The sequence below is a fragment of the Simochromis diagramma genome, unplaced genomic scaffold (assembly GCF_900408965.1).
Source record: "Simochromis diagramma unplaced genomic scaffold, fSimDia1.1 OVJJ01000685.1, whole genome shotgun sequence".
Classification (NCBI taxonomy): domain Eukaryota; kingdom Metazoa; phylum Chordata; class Actinopteri; order Cichliformes; family Cichlidae; genus Simochromis; species Simochromis diagramma.
The window spans coordinates 17,336,682-17,355,705 of NW_024387477.1; the positions used below are offsets into that span (position 1 = coordinate 17,336,682).

Sequence of the window (19,024 nt, forward strand, 5' to 3'; positions counted from 1 at the left end):
CCATGCATTTTTTAAACCCTTTGAAAATTAAACTTCACATGTGACGTGTGTAGCGGGGTTTTAAAAGACGGCTGCACGTGGCAAGACAAAGAAACAAATCGGTAGGGTCTAACAGTGATTTCACCTTGAGTTAGACTTTAACAAACACTTTTGGGGTTTTCTCATTCTTTCCAAAAACACAGAAAATCCCCACACACTTGGTTGATACACAGATTAGAGCAGCAAGGAGTACTGGCAAAAGGAAGTGTGAAAGGAGAACAGATGGGATGTTTATGTGAGTTAATGACGAAAAAATGAGAGCCAAGCTGGATACAAGAGGCGAGCAGACGGTTTGCTCTCCACAGCCACCACCGCCATGAGCAGTAGAGGCATGCTTATCAATGAAATATTAACCCAATAGACAAAAAAGTCCTCAAAAGATAAACAAAGAGTTCATGTTTTTGCACTTGTAATCTTCAGATTCCAATGAGGATATCATAAAAGTTAAGTATGGCTTGTTAAGGAAAGGGAAAAAACGTATTTTTTTCTGCACATTCTCAGTTTTTAATAACTCTGTGCAGCTGGAAAAAGGCAAAATGAACATCTATCTTCTATTTAAGTGCAGCTTTTAATAAAAGGGTAGCACACAGTCACATCCTTGTCAAGGAGGCACTGTCTGACATAGATCTACCCATTTCTTCAGTGGGCATTAGATTTGTATTTGGATGTATGGTGGAGGTGACAGTTCAGTGATGGTCTCTAGCAGCTGGCCTGTTCCTTCACTGGTCAACTGACACCTCAGGCTGAGAGATGTGACTGATTATTTGACATATGTTTCAGTTAAACCACATATAACCTTTCCCTTTTTTAGTTAAATCAAAAGTGTGTAATGGCCTCATTTGACAGATTGGAATAGTTTTCAGGTGCTGGTGGATGAAAACAGTGTTTTTTGTCCTCAGGGATTTTATATGGGCAAATATGCCAGTTACAAAATCCAACCATGAGTTAAATGGCTACGATCATTCATATCATAAACCAGTTTTGTATTCTGGATGAGAACTGGGTCTCTGCCTGTCTTTTCCTGTCCACACTAAACCTTGTATTTTTGACATGCCTCTGCCGCCAGCTGAAATCAAAACCCCAAGCCACTGAATAATAAATGCATCATGAAGCGTAACTGATGCGCATCAGCTCAGGGTAAACTTTTAATCTTTAAAGATATGTAGCCAGCTAATGCTAAGCTGAAAGAGCATTAAATGCAACATTGTCCACTAGTTATGGAGCCAAAAACCTTTCAGACGTGCATCAATATTTTTATGTAGCCTCTGCAGTTTTCCTCAGGTAATGGAGAACTTTTTAGCATCTTTCTTTTGAGTAAACAAACCAAAACTTCATGTTCATCTGCTGATGCAATCCCTTCATTATTAATTTAAGTAGAGCTGTCCATCAGTCGTGAGCTAAGATGAAAAACTGCACGGTTTAAGTTGAAGTAGTTCCCTTCTCTGCGTTAACCCCTAAAGTAGCCAAGAATTGCAAAAGGTAATTAAGCCAACCTAATCGATACCCTCATTCCTTATGTGGGTCTTCTCACAAACCCACATAAACAAATGTTTTATTTCCTTTATTTGTTTTATTTTATTTAATTTATTATTTTAAGTTTCTGCCGATCAGGAAACTCTTCAGATCTACATATACAGTTTCTATCTGGCAATTGTTTTAGTTTATAGAGTAACAGCAGTATTTCATAATCTATTTCATGTTCGTTTTTTTCCTTTTGCTTTTTTTTTTTTAGGTTTAATATGTAATTTTACATACAGCTATGTTTTCGCTGACAGTTGTTTGCCAAAATGTACCGGAGGCCATGCAATATTCTAGAAATGAGCCTGTTTTTAAAGCAACTACCTGTCCAAAGATGGTATCCGCAAATAATAGTTTTATGGTCGTCTTCTTTGTGTATATAGTTTTTTGTTTGTTTGTTTTTTATTCTCTGAATCATTTATTGATATTAAAACCTGTAGATGATGGCATCCTTAAAACTGTATGCTTAACTACTTGCCTTCTATAATTCTTCAACTCATTAACTTACATTCTACGCAGCACCGACTCTTTTAGATTATGTTTTGCTTTAAAATGTTGTAAATTGTGCTCCATTCACTGCTTGCTTAAATAATTCAGTGCAAGAACTTGTTTGATTTGTATACCTGAGTAAAGCTCTATACCATAGTCTTTGTGTCAAATCTTACTTGTTCTTGATTCTAACAATGGCCTGGCTTCACAGTCAAACTGCTAGTGTCGCAGTTCTTTATTTTAGTTTTGGTTGCAGAAGGCAGCCAGCCAGCTGAGGTGGAGGCGCGGTAGGTGTGAAGGTTTCAGGTGGCTTCATCAGGGTTATAAAACCACAGGTGTGTTCTGCAAATACATGTTGCTGCATCTTTGCAGCCAAAACAATCCAGCATACAATCTAACTCTCTCCAGTGTCTGGATAAGAAAATGTGACACAGTGGTAAGGTAATGCAATAAAGGGGAGCTCTCCACTCTTCTTCTCTAGCTCTAGCAAATTAAAAATACCCACTTATTGACTAGGAGAGCACTTTGGCTCTGAGGTTCACCATTGTAGGTCATTATGCTCTCTACAATTAGAATCATGAAGTGGGGAACCATTATGAAACCCTCCATCATGTCATTACATCTGACCAGATGGGCCTTGCTGATTAAACTTCACTTTGAGAGTGAGGGGGGGAAAGTGTGGTCTCAGAAAGCAAGACCTCGTGATACGCTGCTGGCCAAAAGAAGAAGTGGCCAGTGGAGTCAAGCTGAAGAGCTGCTTTGTAATTGAATCCGAAAGTCATTAACCGAGCCATTTAGAGTGACCATGCTATAATCAATCATTAATTACATAGGGCTGTGTCAGCTTTGTCAGCCAAATATTGCAGGCTACAGCTACAGCTAGCTAACAGTCGAACAGCAGCATACCACGCTTTATTAATCATTTTGCTTGTTTTGTTTTCCTTTTCCTTTTTTTAACTTGTCTAACTTGTGCTCTGATTTTATGCACTGATTATTTATGTACAATAGATCAGCGGTCTCCAACCTTTTTTGCGCCACGGACCGGTTTATGCCCGACAATATTTTCACGGACCGGCCTTTAAGGTGTCGCGGATAAATACAACAAAATAAAACTAGTACCGGTACCGAAAAAAAGAAGATTTATTCATAACACACGTGAAAAGACCCAGGAAAACCGAGTAAACGATAAAAACGATAACAAAATAACGCTGAAAACCGATTAAAACCCTGAAAACCAAACATTTCACACCTGAGCCTCAACTCTCGCGGCCCGGTACCAAACGACTCACGGACCGGTCCGAGGCCCGGGGGTTGGGGACCGCTGCAGTAGATGATAAGGATCATGTTGAGAAATGTTGTTTGAAGACTTTGGAACTTATTTTTTTGGGAGTGGGGGTTGTTTGGTGTTTTGGTAACTATGAGATACAGTCTTCTCCCAAAACATGGCACCATAGTTTTCACTAGCTGTGTGTGTGTGTGTGTGTGTGTGTCTCACTCACTCACTCACTCACTGGCTACATTATTTAGGTACATCTTGCTAGTACCCGGTTGAAAGCCCCTTTTGCCTTCAGTAGTGCCTTAGTTCTTCAATTAGGTACTGGAAACATTCCTTACAGATTTTGGTCCATACTGACATGATGGCATTTAGTGACTGTTTGCATGTGACTCTCCTGTTCCACCACATCCCAGAGGTGCACTGAGTTAAGATCTGATGACAGTGGGGCATCTAAAGAGATGCTTTTCTTCATACCTTGGTTGTGTTGAGTGGTTATTTGAGTTACTGTTGTCTTCCTCTCAGCTGAAGGCAGTGTGGTCATTCTCCTCTGACAACACGAGGTACTTTGGCACATTTTGGCCTTGTCATTGGCTTAGTGAGAGTAAAAGTTAGGAAGCATAACTGTGTGATGTTGGTAATTAATAAGGTTAAACAAAAACCACACCCGGGTTTCAAGCAGAATTCCTAATGTTGATTTGGGAAGCTGAATATAAGGACTTTGTGTTTTCTTGCAGCACAAACCAGATTTAATCTTTATTGTGTACAAGAAGAAACTTTTGGCGGATCCCTTATTTCCCAAGGGGATCCACATGCTTGATTTTACACAAATGTTGCAGTGGAGTCCCTTCCTCATGCAACCCGCCCATTCATTCAGACAGGGACCAGCACTAAGAGTAGACTAGATGCTGGGTTTGCGTCTCTGCCTGGTTTGACCAGGAAATGCAAAAACTACCATACCATGGAACCCCTAATATCCATACCAGCATGTATGTTTACACAATGTTTTATTGGTAGCCTTTCAGTAGTTCGTAGCAAACCCAATTTTACCAAATCAAAACAGCATAAGAAGTATTGTCCTCCTACATTTTACTACACCCTAAGTCACATACACTCAGTAAAGGAGAATCTGTCAGGTGCTAAAGGTGGTTGAGAAAGATTAAAGCTGTATTTGTCAGATAACCCAGGGTAAGGGAGTCTCTCCTCTTCAGCAGCATTAAATAAGGGAAGTTCACTTGCAAAGTCCTATATAAGGACCCTATATAATTCTCCTATACACTCAAAGAATTACTGTGTGTTAAGGCTTACTTTTGCTCTCACATGGTAAGAATCAAATTACAAGAAATGACGGTTTCATCTGGTGAGGAAAAAGCTTCCTGAGGTGCTTTGATGTCAGTAGGTTTTCTGCCTTTGCTGTAACCGATCCAATAGGGTCTTCAACCATCAGTTAAATAGCTCCATATTGATGGTTGGACTTACTGTATGTGTCCATTATGTGACACTTTGTGATGTAAGTGGCCCATTTACCCTACGTGGCCTTCATGTGACTCTCTTCAACAGAGTAGAAAGCTGCTTCAAGGGTAGAGCAACATTGTTCATATACCTCCACAAATCTGCCTTGCTAGCGGACTTTTTTTTTTTCTCTCCACACACACTGATGAGATGACTAGTTGTCCTTGACAGGAGGAGTAGAGTATTAAACTGTAATGGTATCACAGAGTGCTTAAGTTTAAAAAAGAAATCTTTGCTGAGGAGAGCACAACAGTGTGAGCTTTTGGAAGGTGTTTGTGTGAATCCCAAGGATATTCTGTGTTATGTTGGCGCGCTGTTTCTTGGTTGCTCCTTGGAAAGAATGAATTTAAAAGAATCTGTTTTCTCAAAGTAATTGTTGTCTGAGGTCTACAGTAAAAGTAAAGAATGGAAAAGTTTAGATTATCTTCTAGGTCTTTAGAATCTTATTTATTTATTGTAATTATTATTGCACTTATTTAATCAGAGGGGAAAAGGTCTGTCTTTATAGATTCAAAGCAAACAAGGCAACAAAAGAATAGATACGAGCAATTCATGCTGCAATTTATACCATGTCTTTTTCAATAACTGCTTATTTCTCCAAAAATGATGTGAAACCCAGTTCTTGCAGTTCGGCAGCATGCGTCCTACAGAAAGTCACCTGGCCTACCTGAATGTGAGACATGTCCCCTACTTAAAGAGGCCCTGAATTAAATCTAAAGCGAGAGCTTTAAACACAGTTTTAGCCTTTGACATTTTGTGTGCAGTATATTTCAAATGGATGCACAAATTTAGGGCGCAACAGTGGTGTTGATGGTGCATCAAATTCAGTGGCCTCTGAATTGACTCGTGCATGGTTATTTTGCCTTTCTTTGCTAACCTCGTTACAGACTAGTGAAAGCAGTAAAGCAGAAACCCTTGTTTTTCTCTAAATCAAAGAAATGTCCAGTGTTACAAAATATTACCAGCATATCACATTTAAGACTGTCAAAAAAGTATACACAGTCTTTGAGTCCATTAGATCCCAGCCTGAGCTTCTAATTCTTCCTCATTTTGTTGATTCAATCGATTGCCTGGCGGACATTTGTCTTCCCCAGAAAGGAGAGACATTTTAGTTTGTTTGCTGCAATCATGTTAGTGGGTCCATAGATGTCCCATGTCTAACATTGAAATGGGACAACTATAATATTCATTGATTGAAATGGGTAAATTACATTTAAATATTAATTTTTAAGCCCTTGATCATGAATTGGATAAGTGGAAGCGAGGAAGGGTGGATGGGTAAGTTTAGACGTTTCCTATAGTTAAAATGTGTTTTACTACCAACATTTCTGAGATCAGCTTCTTGAAATTTGTTTATGCAGATTGACTATGCCTTATTTTCATAGCCCATGTTGCCATCTTTAAAGTCACTTTTGAAAGTTGGTCTTTATGATTTTCATCATCTCTCTGTTAGTGATGTTCAAACTGTCATTTCAAGGTAAGCCAGCTAATATTTCAAAAGCCTTGGTGATCATAACGGCATAAAACTTCCCAGTGAGATTCTGTAAAAAATTACTTTTAACATCACAATGTTAAGGAGAATAGTTTTTGATTATGTTTGTATGGTTCTCTTGGAGGGCACTGCTCAGATGACTGGCTTTATGCTCAAAAGATGTGCTTTTGCCATGATTTTCTTTTTTTACCTGGTGACACACACTCTTTTTAGTTATGCAGGACCGTGCTTTGTTCGTGGTTATCTCAGTCCACACACTCACCTCTGAGCTTGCTAACCATCCATAACGGTGCTGGAGACACATCTCTCTATCATACTGAGCAGACATCATGTGAGCTGAACAGATTCGTTCTCACCTTGCCTCCTGACCACTGAGATTCCTTCCAGTTTTAGTCATTTTTTTAATGTCCCTAAAAGCAACATTGTCTCCTCAAATAGTGTGCTAAATGGTGTGTTTCCCTGTGTATGAGAAGTGTTTGCTGATCAATAAATGCGTCACATAAAGGCTGTTAATTAACATCAAAAGGCTTTCACTTTTCTTACCTTTTTCTTACCTTTGTTGTTTGCTTCTCTCTCACACAGTGGAATAATTAAATCCACCTGATAGGAAGACATAAAAAAGCACAACAGTGTATGTCAAACAGGATTAGTTCATAGTCTGTCTGAACGTGTTTTTCTTTAACAGGCTGAAGGATTACCATAGCCATATGCCTTTGTTCTTTGGAAAAAGCTGCTAGACATGCAATGCTTGTCCAGCACCCCAAGAGGCTCTTGTGAATAAGACATCACCCCGGAAAAAGTGCACAAAGCAAATGGAGCAGTGCCTGAGTTGTCTCTTGGACTCGAGCCTCTGAGGAAATCTCACAGAGCCAGACTTTGCCTCTCTTGAGGGTTTTACAAATCTGTGAGAAAGAAGACACGAGGACTTTTCTATCTACCCTTGGCTTTGTACCATCTCATGTTTACTGAGGCATAATCAGTGATTTTAAAAATTGCAACATGAAAATTGTAGCCTGCAGTCAAAGTCTCAGCTATAGCTGTGGGAGGGCTGGAGACTATACCAGCTTTTATAGCACCAGAGGCAGGGAACACCCTAGGTGTTGATGTGAGAGAAAAGGAGATATGTTTGCAAAAAATATATAAGATTACCAGAAAATAGTGTTTCATGAAATAAATATTATCTTGGGGGGGGGTATCTCATTGTATAGCTAATCTTTGCAGACTGTTATAATCAATTTTACACTTTAATGGGCAAAAATAATTATGGGCTGCTTAAATATTCCAGGCTAAAAAAGTTGGTAAAAAGACTAAAAACTAACTTTTCTTTCATCGATGTGAAATTATACATTAGCAGCACAGGTAAAACGACAAACTGATTTCACAAAGCATTGCAAGGCTGCTCTCTACACGAGTGTGATTCAGAAAATCCCTGGTAGACCCAGCTCCACGGTGTCTTTGTCATGACGTTGTTGCTTCCAGCCAGCAGCTTGATCAAGCGAAACAGGCCAGCGGCTATGCCTACAACTTCCTTTCTCTTCAGTGTCCTGTCCAATATATGGGTCATGCAGAGTGCAGTTACTGTCTTTGTGTGTGTTTGTGAAAGTGCTGTGCGTTTCTGTGGGAAGATTTTTCTGTATGACAGTCTGCTCTACCTTCTAAAACCTCACTTTATTATACAGATTGACAGCAAAACCACCAGCTTTTAGGCTTTTCTTTAAAAGCGCAGGTGGACCATGACCAGGGCCAAGTGCACACTGACTCACACACTGTCCCTTAGCTTTCTTATGTCTTTCTTGTTTTTTGCAATAACCGCTCTAGTTCCTAAGGTAAAATAGGAGGGCCACCGCACTGTACTTCCCCCCACAAAGAGTGACCTTTGAGAGATAATAATGAAATGATAATGAAACAGTAGTCAGAACTGTGAAAAAGCTTTAGTGCGCAATGTAGTGTAGGGAGGGAAACGCCATTACATCATCATCTTGATGTGGCTAGCAAATAGCTAATAAAAGAAAAGATCATAACTGGAAAAGGAAACAAGGATAACTGGAAAAAGAAGCATCAATGCGCGCTTTCCATATTCATACAGGTGCAGGGAGCAAATGGAAGACATTTATCATAACAGAAGAGTCTACAACGTGTAATTACGTGTTCAGCTTACATAGTTTGACAGTAGTCTACTTCTGTAAGAAATGAACTGGAGAGATTTCTCTGTTGCGTTGAGATCTGAGTTGAGTCGCTGCAGTGATGCAGACACCAGCAGTGAAGAGACGCACTTCAAATTCCTTCATTATGTTATCCAATTACCGTGCCCATTTGGCTACATAGAAAAATGCTTTCCCAACTTGCTAATTATTGCATTTTGTTGCCTTGAATGTAAGACATGGTGAAGATGGAGATAAACACAGTGCTTTGATCATGGCTTTTATCCTGCATTTGAACACAATCATTCAACTATAAGAAGTTTCATAATAACAATATGAATTTCAATGTAACATGTAGCAAATTATGTATATGACTCTGATCCAGTTGCAGTCTGAAAATGAAGCCATGGTACGTTTCAAGTCCCCAGGCACACATCAAGGCAAATCTTTTGCAGTCGGTATCGTCCCTTCTTTGTATCAGAAATCCTGCTAGCTCTGTTTCACAGAGACTGACAGGAGGCGATCCATGCTGATATCAGATTGTAGACGTGAAGAAGGTGGCCTGAATACAAAGTAGCTTGAAGAGACATCTGGGAAGATGGGTAGGTCTGAGGAGGCTTTGTGTTAGATTCGTCTCTCTTGGGTGGGCCAAGTCAGTCCCTGGTTGATCGCAGGAATTGCCATTTTAACTTCTACTGTTGGAGACCTTTTAGTTTGTTGATTAGGCTTTGGCCAGAGCCAACAGGAGGTACACAATCAGCAAGTTCAATGCCTTTGGTAAGTTTGAAAGATGCCTTATGGAGTACCTTATATAAAGGTTCTGGGTTCCCAAGTTTTTAATAGCAAGACTATATTCTGAAATCTACTCAAAAAAGAAAGAGAAACTTTTTGCTAGATAATGTATGTGGGAGGAACAATTCATTCTGCCATGACATTTTGACAGCAGATGTTGCAATTAGGAGTTGGAGAGAGAGTAGATTCAGATTTAACGCAGCGTTATTCTCACAGATAAACGCATTATGTCATGAAGAATAGGATAATATATTTCCCACAGCTATAAATTTAAAGTCACTAGACAAGAATGCATTAGAGAACTGAAGATTAGTAAAGGGTGTATGAGAACAGCCTGGCTGTTAGTTAGAGTTCACTGTAGTAGCAACGTGATGTTAAATCTGTCATCAAGCCACAGCTCATTGTGTCCTTGTCATTACTGTGGCAAAAGCAAGTCTGTAAACATGTATTTATTGGTAATGACCCTGTCTGCTCTTGATGCACTATATCTATGTCGTTGCATTTAAAACTGGTGTTTATCACTTTCTAATCCAGTAAAATAATAGAGTACATTGTATTATCAAAATGTAAAAATACATGGATTAGTATTGTTCTTTTGTCCTGACCCGCTCCATACACACTGAAGATTATTTCAACCAAAAATTACAGTGTGAAATGTCCACAAATTCGTAGTTCAGGCCTTTTGGAGTGAAACATACTTCATCCCTTTCTCTCTTTGATGACATCCACCCTTCCATTGAGACCATTTCTGATGAGCAGTAGATGGATCCACCGGAGAGCCAGATGCATCTCTCGGGTCCTGAGTCAAGTCTTTGCTGGATTTCTGTGTTTTGTTTTTTTAACCTATTTCTTAAAGGCATCTTGCATTAAAACACAAGTGTGAGATCCCGGTGATGGCCCGATTAAGTGACAAATCATCTGCTGTAGGATGCTCTGTCCGTACCTGTGTTTTCATACTCAAGGTGTTATAGGATGGCAGTGGTCATGTCATTGAAGATAAATGCGCAAGGTTAAATTACAGCGTGCTCCAAATCCCATTCCCCAATGTGCCTATTGATCAAAAAGCAACAGCAGTAGCCATAGGCCATCTCATACAGTGGTGTAAAGACAAGGGCTACACAGGCCATTAAAAACAAAAAATGGCATGTCATTGTATTTCCATGAAGCACACCATTTTGATAAGATGCCTGTCACAAGCTTGAATGATTTCTGTGGTTTGGTTGGCCTGATAGAAAGTTCTGTCAATTATCTAAGAGGTATTAGATCAATACATGAGGCTCAAGTAAATGTCAAGGACAAGTTGGCAAGTAGGAAATTAGAGCAATGTGGCAACAGGCAGAGAAAGCAATTTTCTTCTGTTTCCCATTATGCTAATGGGACTAGAAACTTAGTATTTCCATGTACTATATGAATATCTAATGGCCTTGATATCCCCCAGTGCTTCCTGGTTGGAAACCAGTGAACATCCATACTGTGAAAAGATGTGCTTCTCTGCGTCTTTCTAATGAAAAAGTAATTAACAAAATATGTTTGGAAGACCCTCATCCCATCTGATTTGGTGCAATTTGTATCTGTTATATGAAATATAAACTGATTGTTATGAAGTTAAATAAAAATTGAACAAATATGTTCAAAGTAGTATTTTTATGTGATAATTAGCTGCTTCGTTATCTGTCCCTGAAATTAGTGGGCAGCTTTCTATATCTCCTGAGGCATGGAGGCTATACGTCGTGAGAAAAAGAGGAATCAGTGAATTTTGCAGCTGTTGGTCTCTTGCTGACCTAGCCTCCCTTCCCCCTCACCCTACCCAGTCCAGTTATGTCCTTATAGATTTGAACTCTATGTAATATATAGAGAACGACAGCTCAAGCCTCTTTTATTTTACTGGATGTGCTGATGTCCGTTATAACTAAAGGATACACCGCACTATAAATGCCTAGCATTTGTCAAGTTATGTAGCTAATCTTTTTGCTTGACCTGCTTGACCTGCAACAGCAGCATATTCCTATAAATTATATTTGCACTTTATAAACATCTTATGGATTAAATCCAGTTCCAACGTTCAAAGCTAGTGCAGCCATGATTGTGCTTTTAATGCTGAGAGCTGAAATGTTAAGAGTGCAAGAGTGTGATTATCACAATAAGCTCTTCAAATTTAAAAAGCTTTATACAATAATACAAAAGATCAATTTCTGATCCAAAGCCGTTAAACAAACAGCATTGTCCTGTTGTATCTAAACCAAATTAAACACTCATAAAAATTTGTTTAGCAACCACTATTGTGGAAACTAATGGGGTTCCTTATATAGAAATAAATCAATTAATATAAAATGTTTTCTTGTATAGCTTGTTTGTTTGTTTGTTTGTTTGTTTGTTTGTTTGTTTTTAAAGATAATAATTTGGATTAAAATAAGTTTTCACTTTTTTTTTCCCACTGATTTTTAATTAGTAATTAGGTGGCGAGTATCATCATATTCCAAAAACACAACATGACAGTGGTGAAGCTAAACCAGAGCAAGTTGTGAGGAATTGGCCATACAGCTCTGGTAAGCCAAGAGAAGCTGATGCCAGTTTCGCTGTAGCTTAATTAGTTTGCACTGTTCTCTGCTGGGATTTTTTTTTTTTTAAATATATACTTAAAACTAGTAAATGAATCTCTATTCATACAACATTTCTCAAAATCCGTCTGTTTTGTGTGAGGAAGAACTGTAAAACAAAGCAGCCCTGACTAACACTGGCCCCTGCGTTGTTATCCGTACACTTTGTTTGTTTGTTTGTTTTTTCCTGGACTGAGGGTCGTGTGTACACAAGATAGCAGGATAATGCTTCTGTTACATTGACCAAAATTAACGGCAACCTGAAGGTTTATTTGTTTATTCAATGTATTTATTTTGGTTGAAAGCCTGGTGGAGTGGAAAGGTAATCAAATGCTTGCTAGCTCTTCACCCCAGTTGTACTTACTTTGGGTACACATGGTTGATCTGATAAGACGCTCCTGGCAGGTTTGCCAAAACAGCTTTTTCCTCTTGTAGCTGCCCCACTGGTGTGAATTTGTGAGTTCAGGAAGATGCAGAGAGGCCTTTCAAACTGAAAACCACCCTATGATAGATTCAAACAGTAAAGTCGGGGGGGGGTGTTTATAAAAGCAATAAAGAAAATTACCACTTCAAAGACATTGAAACATTTCTTACTGGCTACACTGTTATAACAAAATTTTCCCTGCATCTAAATATGTGTGTATACAATCACCTTTTGGCTTTGACTTTAGCTTTGCTTTCAATAAAAAGTCACTTGCTAACGAGAGTGTTACAGCCAAAACTTGCTTTATAATGGAAGGAATGACTTGTTATTCTCAACAGCAGCCTGGCACCGATCCTCAAATGAAAGGGATGCAGGGGAAGCAAAAGGTCAGGCTAATTAAATGTCAGCAAAGAGCATCTTAATAATTGAACCATTCAAACAAAGAACCACATAATTTAGTTTTTAAGGGTTCTGATGAGCCACTTGCAGCCTCTCTTGTAGTTTTATGGTCAATAGATTATTATATTGCTCCATCTTAACAGTGATTCCTGTACACTACATAAACCTCGATAGACTTCACATCCAAAAGCAACTGACTAAGACATAGTTTCCTGATAAAGATGTACATTTTTGGAAGGAGTTCAGTCTTTCCCAAAACCTCCAGCACTACATCTTAAACATCTGTCAGGACTCATTAGTCGGAATGCAAGTGAGTAAATTTTCAAACAGTTATATTTGTGCCAGAAACCTAAAGATAAAATTGTTTTGACACGCTTGTAAATGGCTTAGGCTGTTTCTTCTTTCACCCTCTCAGTTATATAAGATCCTATTGTGACACCATAAACAATAGCAAGAAATCCAGTTGGATATGCGTGAGGGTTGATAGAGAGGTGATGTTGGTCCCCGAGGGAAAACAAACCCACACATCCTCCTATAGCAGCGGGTAAGAAGTTCCTCCATTGACCTCAAGAGTTTATTTATCCTATTACTCTTTAAATATTCTTTACTTGTGTGCTTTAAATGCACTTAAACTTTGTGTTCTCTGCATACTGTATTTTCATTATGTTTGATCACCATCAGGAAACATCGTAAAACTACCAGCACCTTATTAACTGAGAAATCTCATACTGCCATTTCCCCAACCATAAGCAGGAATTACTCTCAGTCAGCTCTATAAAGTGGGGCTGTATTTCACTAGAAGTTTCTGTCTTAATAGTTGGCTCGGAGCACTGACGCATGCATAGTACAGTATAGAAATGGTGAACCTTGTCCTGTGAGCTAGGCTGACAGCGTTGTGGGGCAGACTGAGTGCCTTGACTGCAGTTCACCTCTCCATGATCTTTTATTTCCCAAAATGTCATGTAACAGCATCTTTTCTTTGATCATGAGCCATCCACATCAAAAGCATTCACACTGCCAACACATGCTTGTTGTAGGGTCTTATTCTTTGTCTGTCAATATTTCTTCAAGATTAAAGAGTTTACTGTCACAGTCATTTGTCTTTGAATTCTTGTGACCACCTGTGAGAGAAAAATCACACTTTAGGCCAAACAGGATGCTTTATTGTTCTGTGTTGGTTTGTGAAAGGGACGCAACCCAAGACAGATTGTTTGTTGTTATCAGTGGCTTACTGCAAGTAAGAGGCTGACCATCCATCCATCCCCTTGTGCACCTGTTTGTGTTTGTAGCCAAGCGCTTGTGAGAGGGGAAAAAAAGATAAGAGAGGTGCGCGCATTACATCAGTGTTACTAGAGGGGAAGAAGTGCGTGGAGGGAGGGGAGTTATGGGACCAGTGAGAGTCGAGCTTTCACAAAAGACTGATATGTGCGCGTCTCTATGATGAAAGCAAAAGAAGGGCTCCAGTGATAAGGCTTGTATGTTCATGGGCATGTTGTTTTGGTTGTCAGTGAATCCGTCTAACCTCACTATGTATGCAAGGCAACAAGCTCGCTTTACTTGTGGTACAGACACTGGTAAAATCAATGAGCACAGTAACAGTAAAACTAGAGTTGCAGAGGTATAGATGAGCTGTCAGATTAGTTGCACTGTACCAGAAGTACCGCGGGCAAGCACAACACAATATTCAGTCTAGAAAGTTTAAAAAATATATACAAAGCTTGCTAGTAAAACTATCACAGAAGTGATAATCAAATTGTAAGTGTTGGTCTTTGAATAACAACAGTAAGTTGAGTACATTTGAATGAATTCATTAAAAAATAAAGCTGAAGATGCTTGCTTGGAAAAATGGTGAACACTGCTTAACCGTTAAGTCCACTTTTTAAGCACTCGGACTTTCTAACATTCACACACAAAATCACACTCCGATAGATGCATCGGAGCTGCTTTGTCCAGCGATACTTCACCACATTGCATGGAGGAATCGGGGGTCGGTAGGCAATACGCTTTAGTATCGGAGCCATAGTCACAGGTTTTGGAGCAACAAGGAGTTCTTCTTTCAGTAACTAAATCTACACACAGTGATACATAAACATGTCTGTCTTGTCACAGTAATAGATGGCAGAGCTAGATTATACGTTTAGCTCAAATCAGCGTCCTTATTTAAATCAAAGGGGACTGATGACAAAAAGCTTTTCCATTAAAGAAGCACCAGAAGTGAATGTTTGCCCCATTAATGACTCTGATCATCTAAAACTGAATGAGAGGATGTAAAATTAAAGCAGTTCAAAGAACAAAACAAACGTGATGCATTCTTTTACCCCTACACACACTGCAACAGGAATAAGAGGAAGTGACTGTAGTAATTACCGTGCAGGCTATTTTCGGGTACAGTTGGTGTCCATCAGAACTGAGAATTACAGAGGCAAAATGTCACCATATGGAAATGAATATATCAGTCTGCGAAGGAATTTCAATTTTTAAAAAAAATCTGTAGAGTAATATAAAATAAGTAATGGCACAAGTGGATAAATTGAGTCACAAATTGGACTTCTTGCATGCAGTAAACGCTAAACTGGCCACAGTGATCCATCACTAGAGCCCCCTTTTTTTTAAATTCCTAATTGTAGTCTGTGCTATTGCAAATAATGCATATCTTAGGACCAACTCGGCTTCACACATGTTTAAAACATATTGTCCCCAAAGTCACCCTGTGAACTATAAACTGCCCATGCAGTTTTTGTGACTCTAAAGCAAAGAGCATAAGATTGGTAAATCAGACTGGTTCCAGACTTAATCAGGAAAACACAGGGTATCAGCAATGCTGTGCCTTCCCAGGGACTGAACCTGCCATCTGTACGTAGCTTTAGATCTTGACAGAATCATGAACTGTTAACAGTTGTATCAAATTCATGGGGTGCAATATGCTGCGCTGCAGCCAGAGCCAAACAGAAGTCAAATCCAATGTGTACTGTTCTTTGTGTGTTCCTTAAGATGTCCCTCTTTGTTACCCTTCTTCTTTTTCCTTTCACTCCAGGCTGTTGGTTATTCTTGTCAGTGGCTGCCCGAGCCTTACTGGAGCTCGTATCAACTCCTTCCTCTCCCCAGTGTGACATTCATAGCATTACAATTGAGCCATCAATCTGTCAAGCTTTACCCCTGCTAAGCCGCAAGCAGTGGGAGGCACAGAGGAGGGACAAGTTTACCTCTGCTTCTGTTTTGCTTCTCAGTAGTTAGGGTCTAACAACTTCAATAAGTCTTAGTCATGATGGGAAATAGATAAGCTTTTAGTTGCCAGCTGAGGCAAGCCATTCAGTTATCATTTTTCACCCTCATTTCGCATCTACTGCTGTGTTTTGTGCTGATGACTGACTTGCTGGCTTCATTTATTTTTTTTCTTTGCCCACAACCCCCACTGCTACCTCTCAGACATGCATGCACTCCTTCACTACCGTTTTTCATATCCTCTCTCTTCTCTTTCTCTTTGTATTTGTTGTTCCCGTCTTTGCCTCTCCTCCTGGGTAATGTCAGACTGAGCTCCTGTAAGGAGGAGATAAAGCACCCCAGCAGACAAGAGCTTTCACCTTCTGACTTCCTGGACAAACTCATGGGGAAAACATCAGGATATGATGCACGGATCAGACCCAACTTCAAAGGTACAGCGTACGCCATGGCAGACCGTCGCAGTAGCCCTCAAGAAAATCCTAGAGAAAGTACAAGCATTAGAAAACAAAGCAAACAGTAGTGAGTCTGTGCTGTGAAAGCTAAACAACTCACCAAGCTCATGTGCATTTGCCGTGTATGTGTCTTCACCAAAACTGTAGAAAAATTCTAACATTTAAAGCTGTTCGTATGCTTTATGCTATGAGATACCCAACCGCTGTAATTTTGTCTCAGTACGACATTACTTCCAAAAACCAAAAGTTCTGTTACATACAAAATATTTGTGCAAAACTGCTGCCTGGATTTTCTAGAGAAGAAACAGTTTGAACCACCCACAAGTCACCAGGAGAGGATATGGGTAGATGGTGTGCATACAAAGCACCTGAGAGTAAGGTTCTCATGTGTGTCCTCCACACATTGAACACAGCTCCGCAGTGTCAGGGTTTAAGCAACAAAATATTTTTCTTAATGTTGTACCTCTGTGGTGTACTTGTTAGTGGAGTGTGTGACTCTATAAAACATCCTCCCTGAGTTATGTAATGTAGACAGGCCTGAGCACTATTTTGTTTTCTCAGACGCCTGACTATATTTGTTCCTCCTGTCATTATCTTTGTGCCCAGACTTTTACATGAAGCTTTTAAGCTGTCGTTACACTGACAGTGAGAGGAATAGCAGGAACTCCAACTTCAGAACTGGAATTAGCATTGCATGCATTGCAATAACATTTTTAAGTCACAGTCACTGTAAGCAGATGAAAAGTAGCGGTACGATGGATACATTTTCTATAGCCTTAGAAGGTGCAAAGACAAATATTCACAGTGGTGCTTTTTCATAAATCGCAGGGACAAGTGTGCATCTATGTTCTTATCTCTTTTCCCCAGGTCCGCCTGTGAACGTCACCTGTAATATTTTTATCAACAGCTTTGGTTCAATCACAGAAACGACCATGGTAAGAAGAGCATGTACAAATATTACACATTTCTTAAAAACGTAAGTTTTGCTTTTTCTTCGTAGCCCAGAAAATTAAATATTGTAAATACTCTTTGACATGATTATAGCAGCAGATTATGGTACAGTTGTATCTCTCTGCATGATTAATAATAAAAAATACTTTTCATTTTCCTTTTCTAACTTATTGGTTTCTAATCCTTTAAGTGCTGAAGCAATTTCTGTTTCCTGGAGCATAACAGTGCAACCTTCAGAGACCATTGGGGTCACTGACATGCTGATAATGAACTGTCCACTCTGCAATTAAAATGAAAAATTGAGAAAATGAAAGAAAAGGGAGAAGGGTGAAAGGACAGGAAAAATGGCTCCCCTTACGTCTGCATTAACACTACAGTAAAGCAGTGAAGTGTTTAAGGGTATCCGGGGGACTTCCAGAGCTCCAAAGCTACAGTCAGGTTAACCCAGAAAACATTAATATTTTAACTGCAGGACTTTTCTTATTTTTTTTAAAAGAAATAAAAGAAAAAACCTTAATAACTGCAATTGGCCACAGAGAAATTATGAATTAATTGTACTGATTAGATTTCTAATTTAATTACTTATGTCTTCTGGCTGCAGGCCAGGCTGTGTTTGGTGTATTTCCTTAGCCTGGCCTTCATTATCAGCTCTCAGCGCAGTCTTTTCTTTTCTTTTTTTATTAAACCTGACAAATATAATGCAGCAAACAAAGATGAATTATCTGCAGTGACCTTGCTCTTTCTTGTTAGGTGTGATATGAATATTTTTCAGATTTTCCATTTATTTGCTCAGTCTCCAGGGTTTTCACAATGAAATGACGTTCATTAAAGTGTGTTATTCTCATCATGAGGAAATATAAAGTAGAAAAATTATATAGCTCGAATTAATGTTGTATAAAGTCGTACTCCATCCCAAGAGAATAACTTTCATGATATTTCTGTCTGGCTTTGAGAAGTTTAGCTTCAATTCAAAATAAGAACGGACAAACAGTGACCCGTATCAGACTGGTCCCAGAACTTCTCAAACTACAGCAGAACAATCCACTTCTGAGTTTTCCATCTAACTGCAACCTCCACTGATGGTATATTTTCCATTAACTACCCTGCGTTCTTCCACAGGACTACAGGCTCAATGTATTTCTACGGCAAAAATGGAATGACCCTCGTCTGGCATACAGCGAATACCCCGATGACTCCCTTGATCTGGATCCATCCATGTTGGACTCTATCTGGAAACCTGATTTATTCTTCGCAAACGAGAAAGGAGCCAATTTCCATGAGGTCACTACTGATAACAAGCTGCTACGGATTTTCCAAGATGGCAGCGTTCTTTACAGTATCAGGTAACTAAAGATTATATTTCTAGAACAGCAGGACCACTGGTACTGGGTTATCTAGTTATATGTTTAGAAAACACTTTAATTTATTTTTTAACAACATGAATTTATTAAATTTCAGTCTCTAGTAGGTTTGGATTTGTGAGTGAGAGTCTGACCTGTAGAATTTTTTTTGCCCATTTCTAACCATAAACCCCCTAAAGAGGGAATTATTTATGTGTGAAGTCCATTTATTTCTATTCAGTTTGAGCTTGAGACTTTCTATTTTACTTCAGATTTTGTTCTGTCCTCTTTAGGCTTTATATACAACATTACTGTACATACAATATATTCCAAACCAAATTCAGAAAGTGTTGAAATGCTGTGTAAAATGTAAATGAAAAGAA

At 39.1% G+C, this 19,024-nt stretch overlaps 1 protein-coding gene across 2 annotated transcripts in view; it reads left to right on the forward strand.

Moving 5' to 3' along the window:
- Window positions 1-19,024, forward strand: part of glra4a (glycine receptor, alpha 4a) — a 49,611-nt gene that overhangs the window by 8,637 nt on the left and 21,950 nt on the right. For both annotated transcript variants that reach the window (XM_040016053.1, XM_040016052.1), the window contains exons 2-4: window positions 16,205-16,329; window positions 17,218-17,285; window positions 18,421-18,644. In XM_040016053.1, coding sequence (XP_039871987.1) covers window positions 16,205-16,329; window positions 17,218-17,285; window positions 18,421-18,644 — 417 coding nt within the window. The remainder of the gene's footprint in view (window positions 1-16,204; window positions 16,330-17,217; window positions 17,286-18,420; window positions 18,645-19,024) is intronic.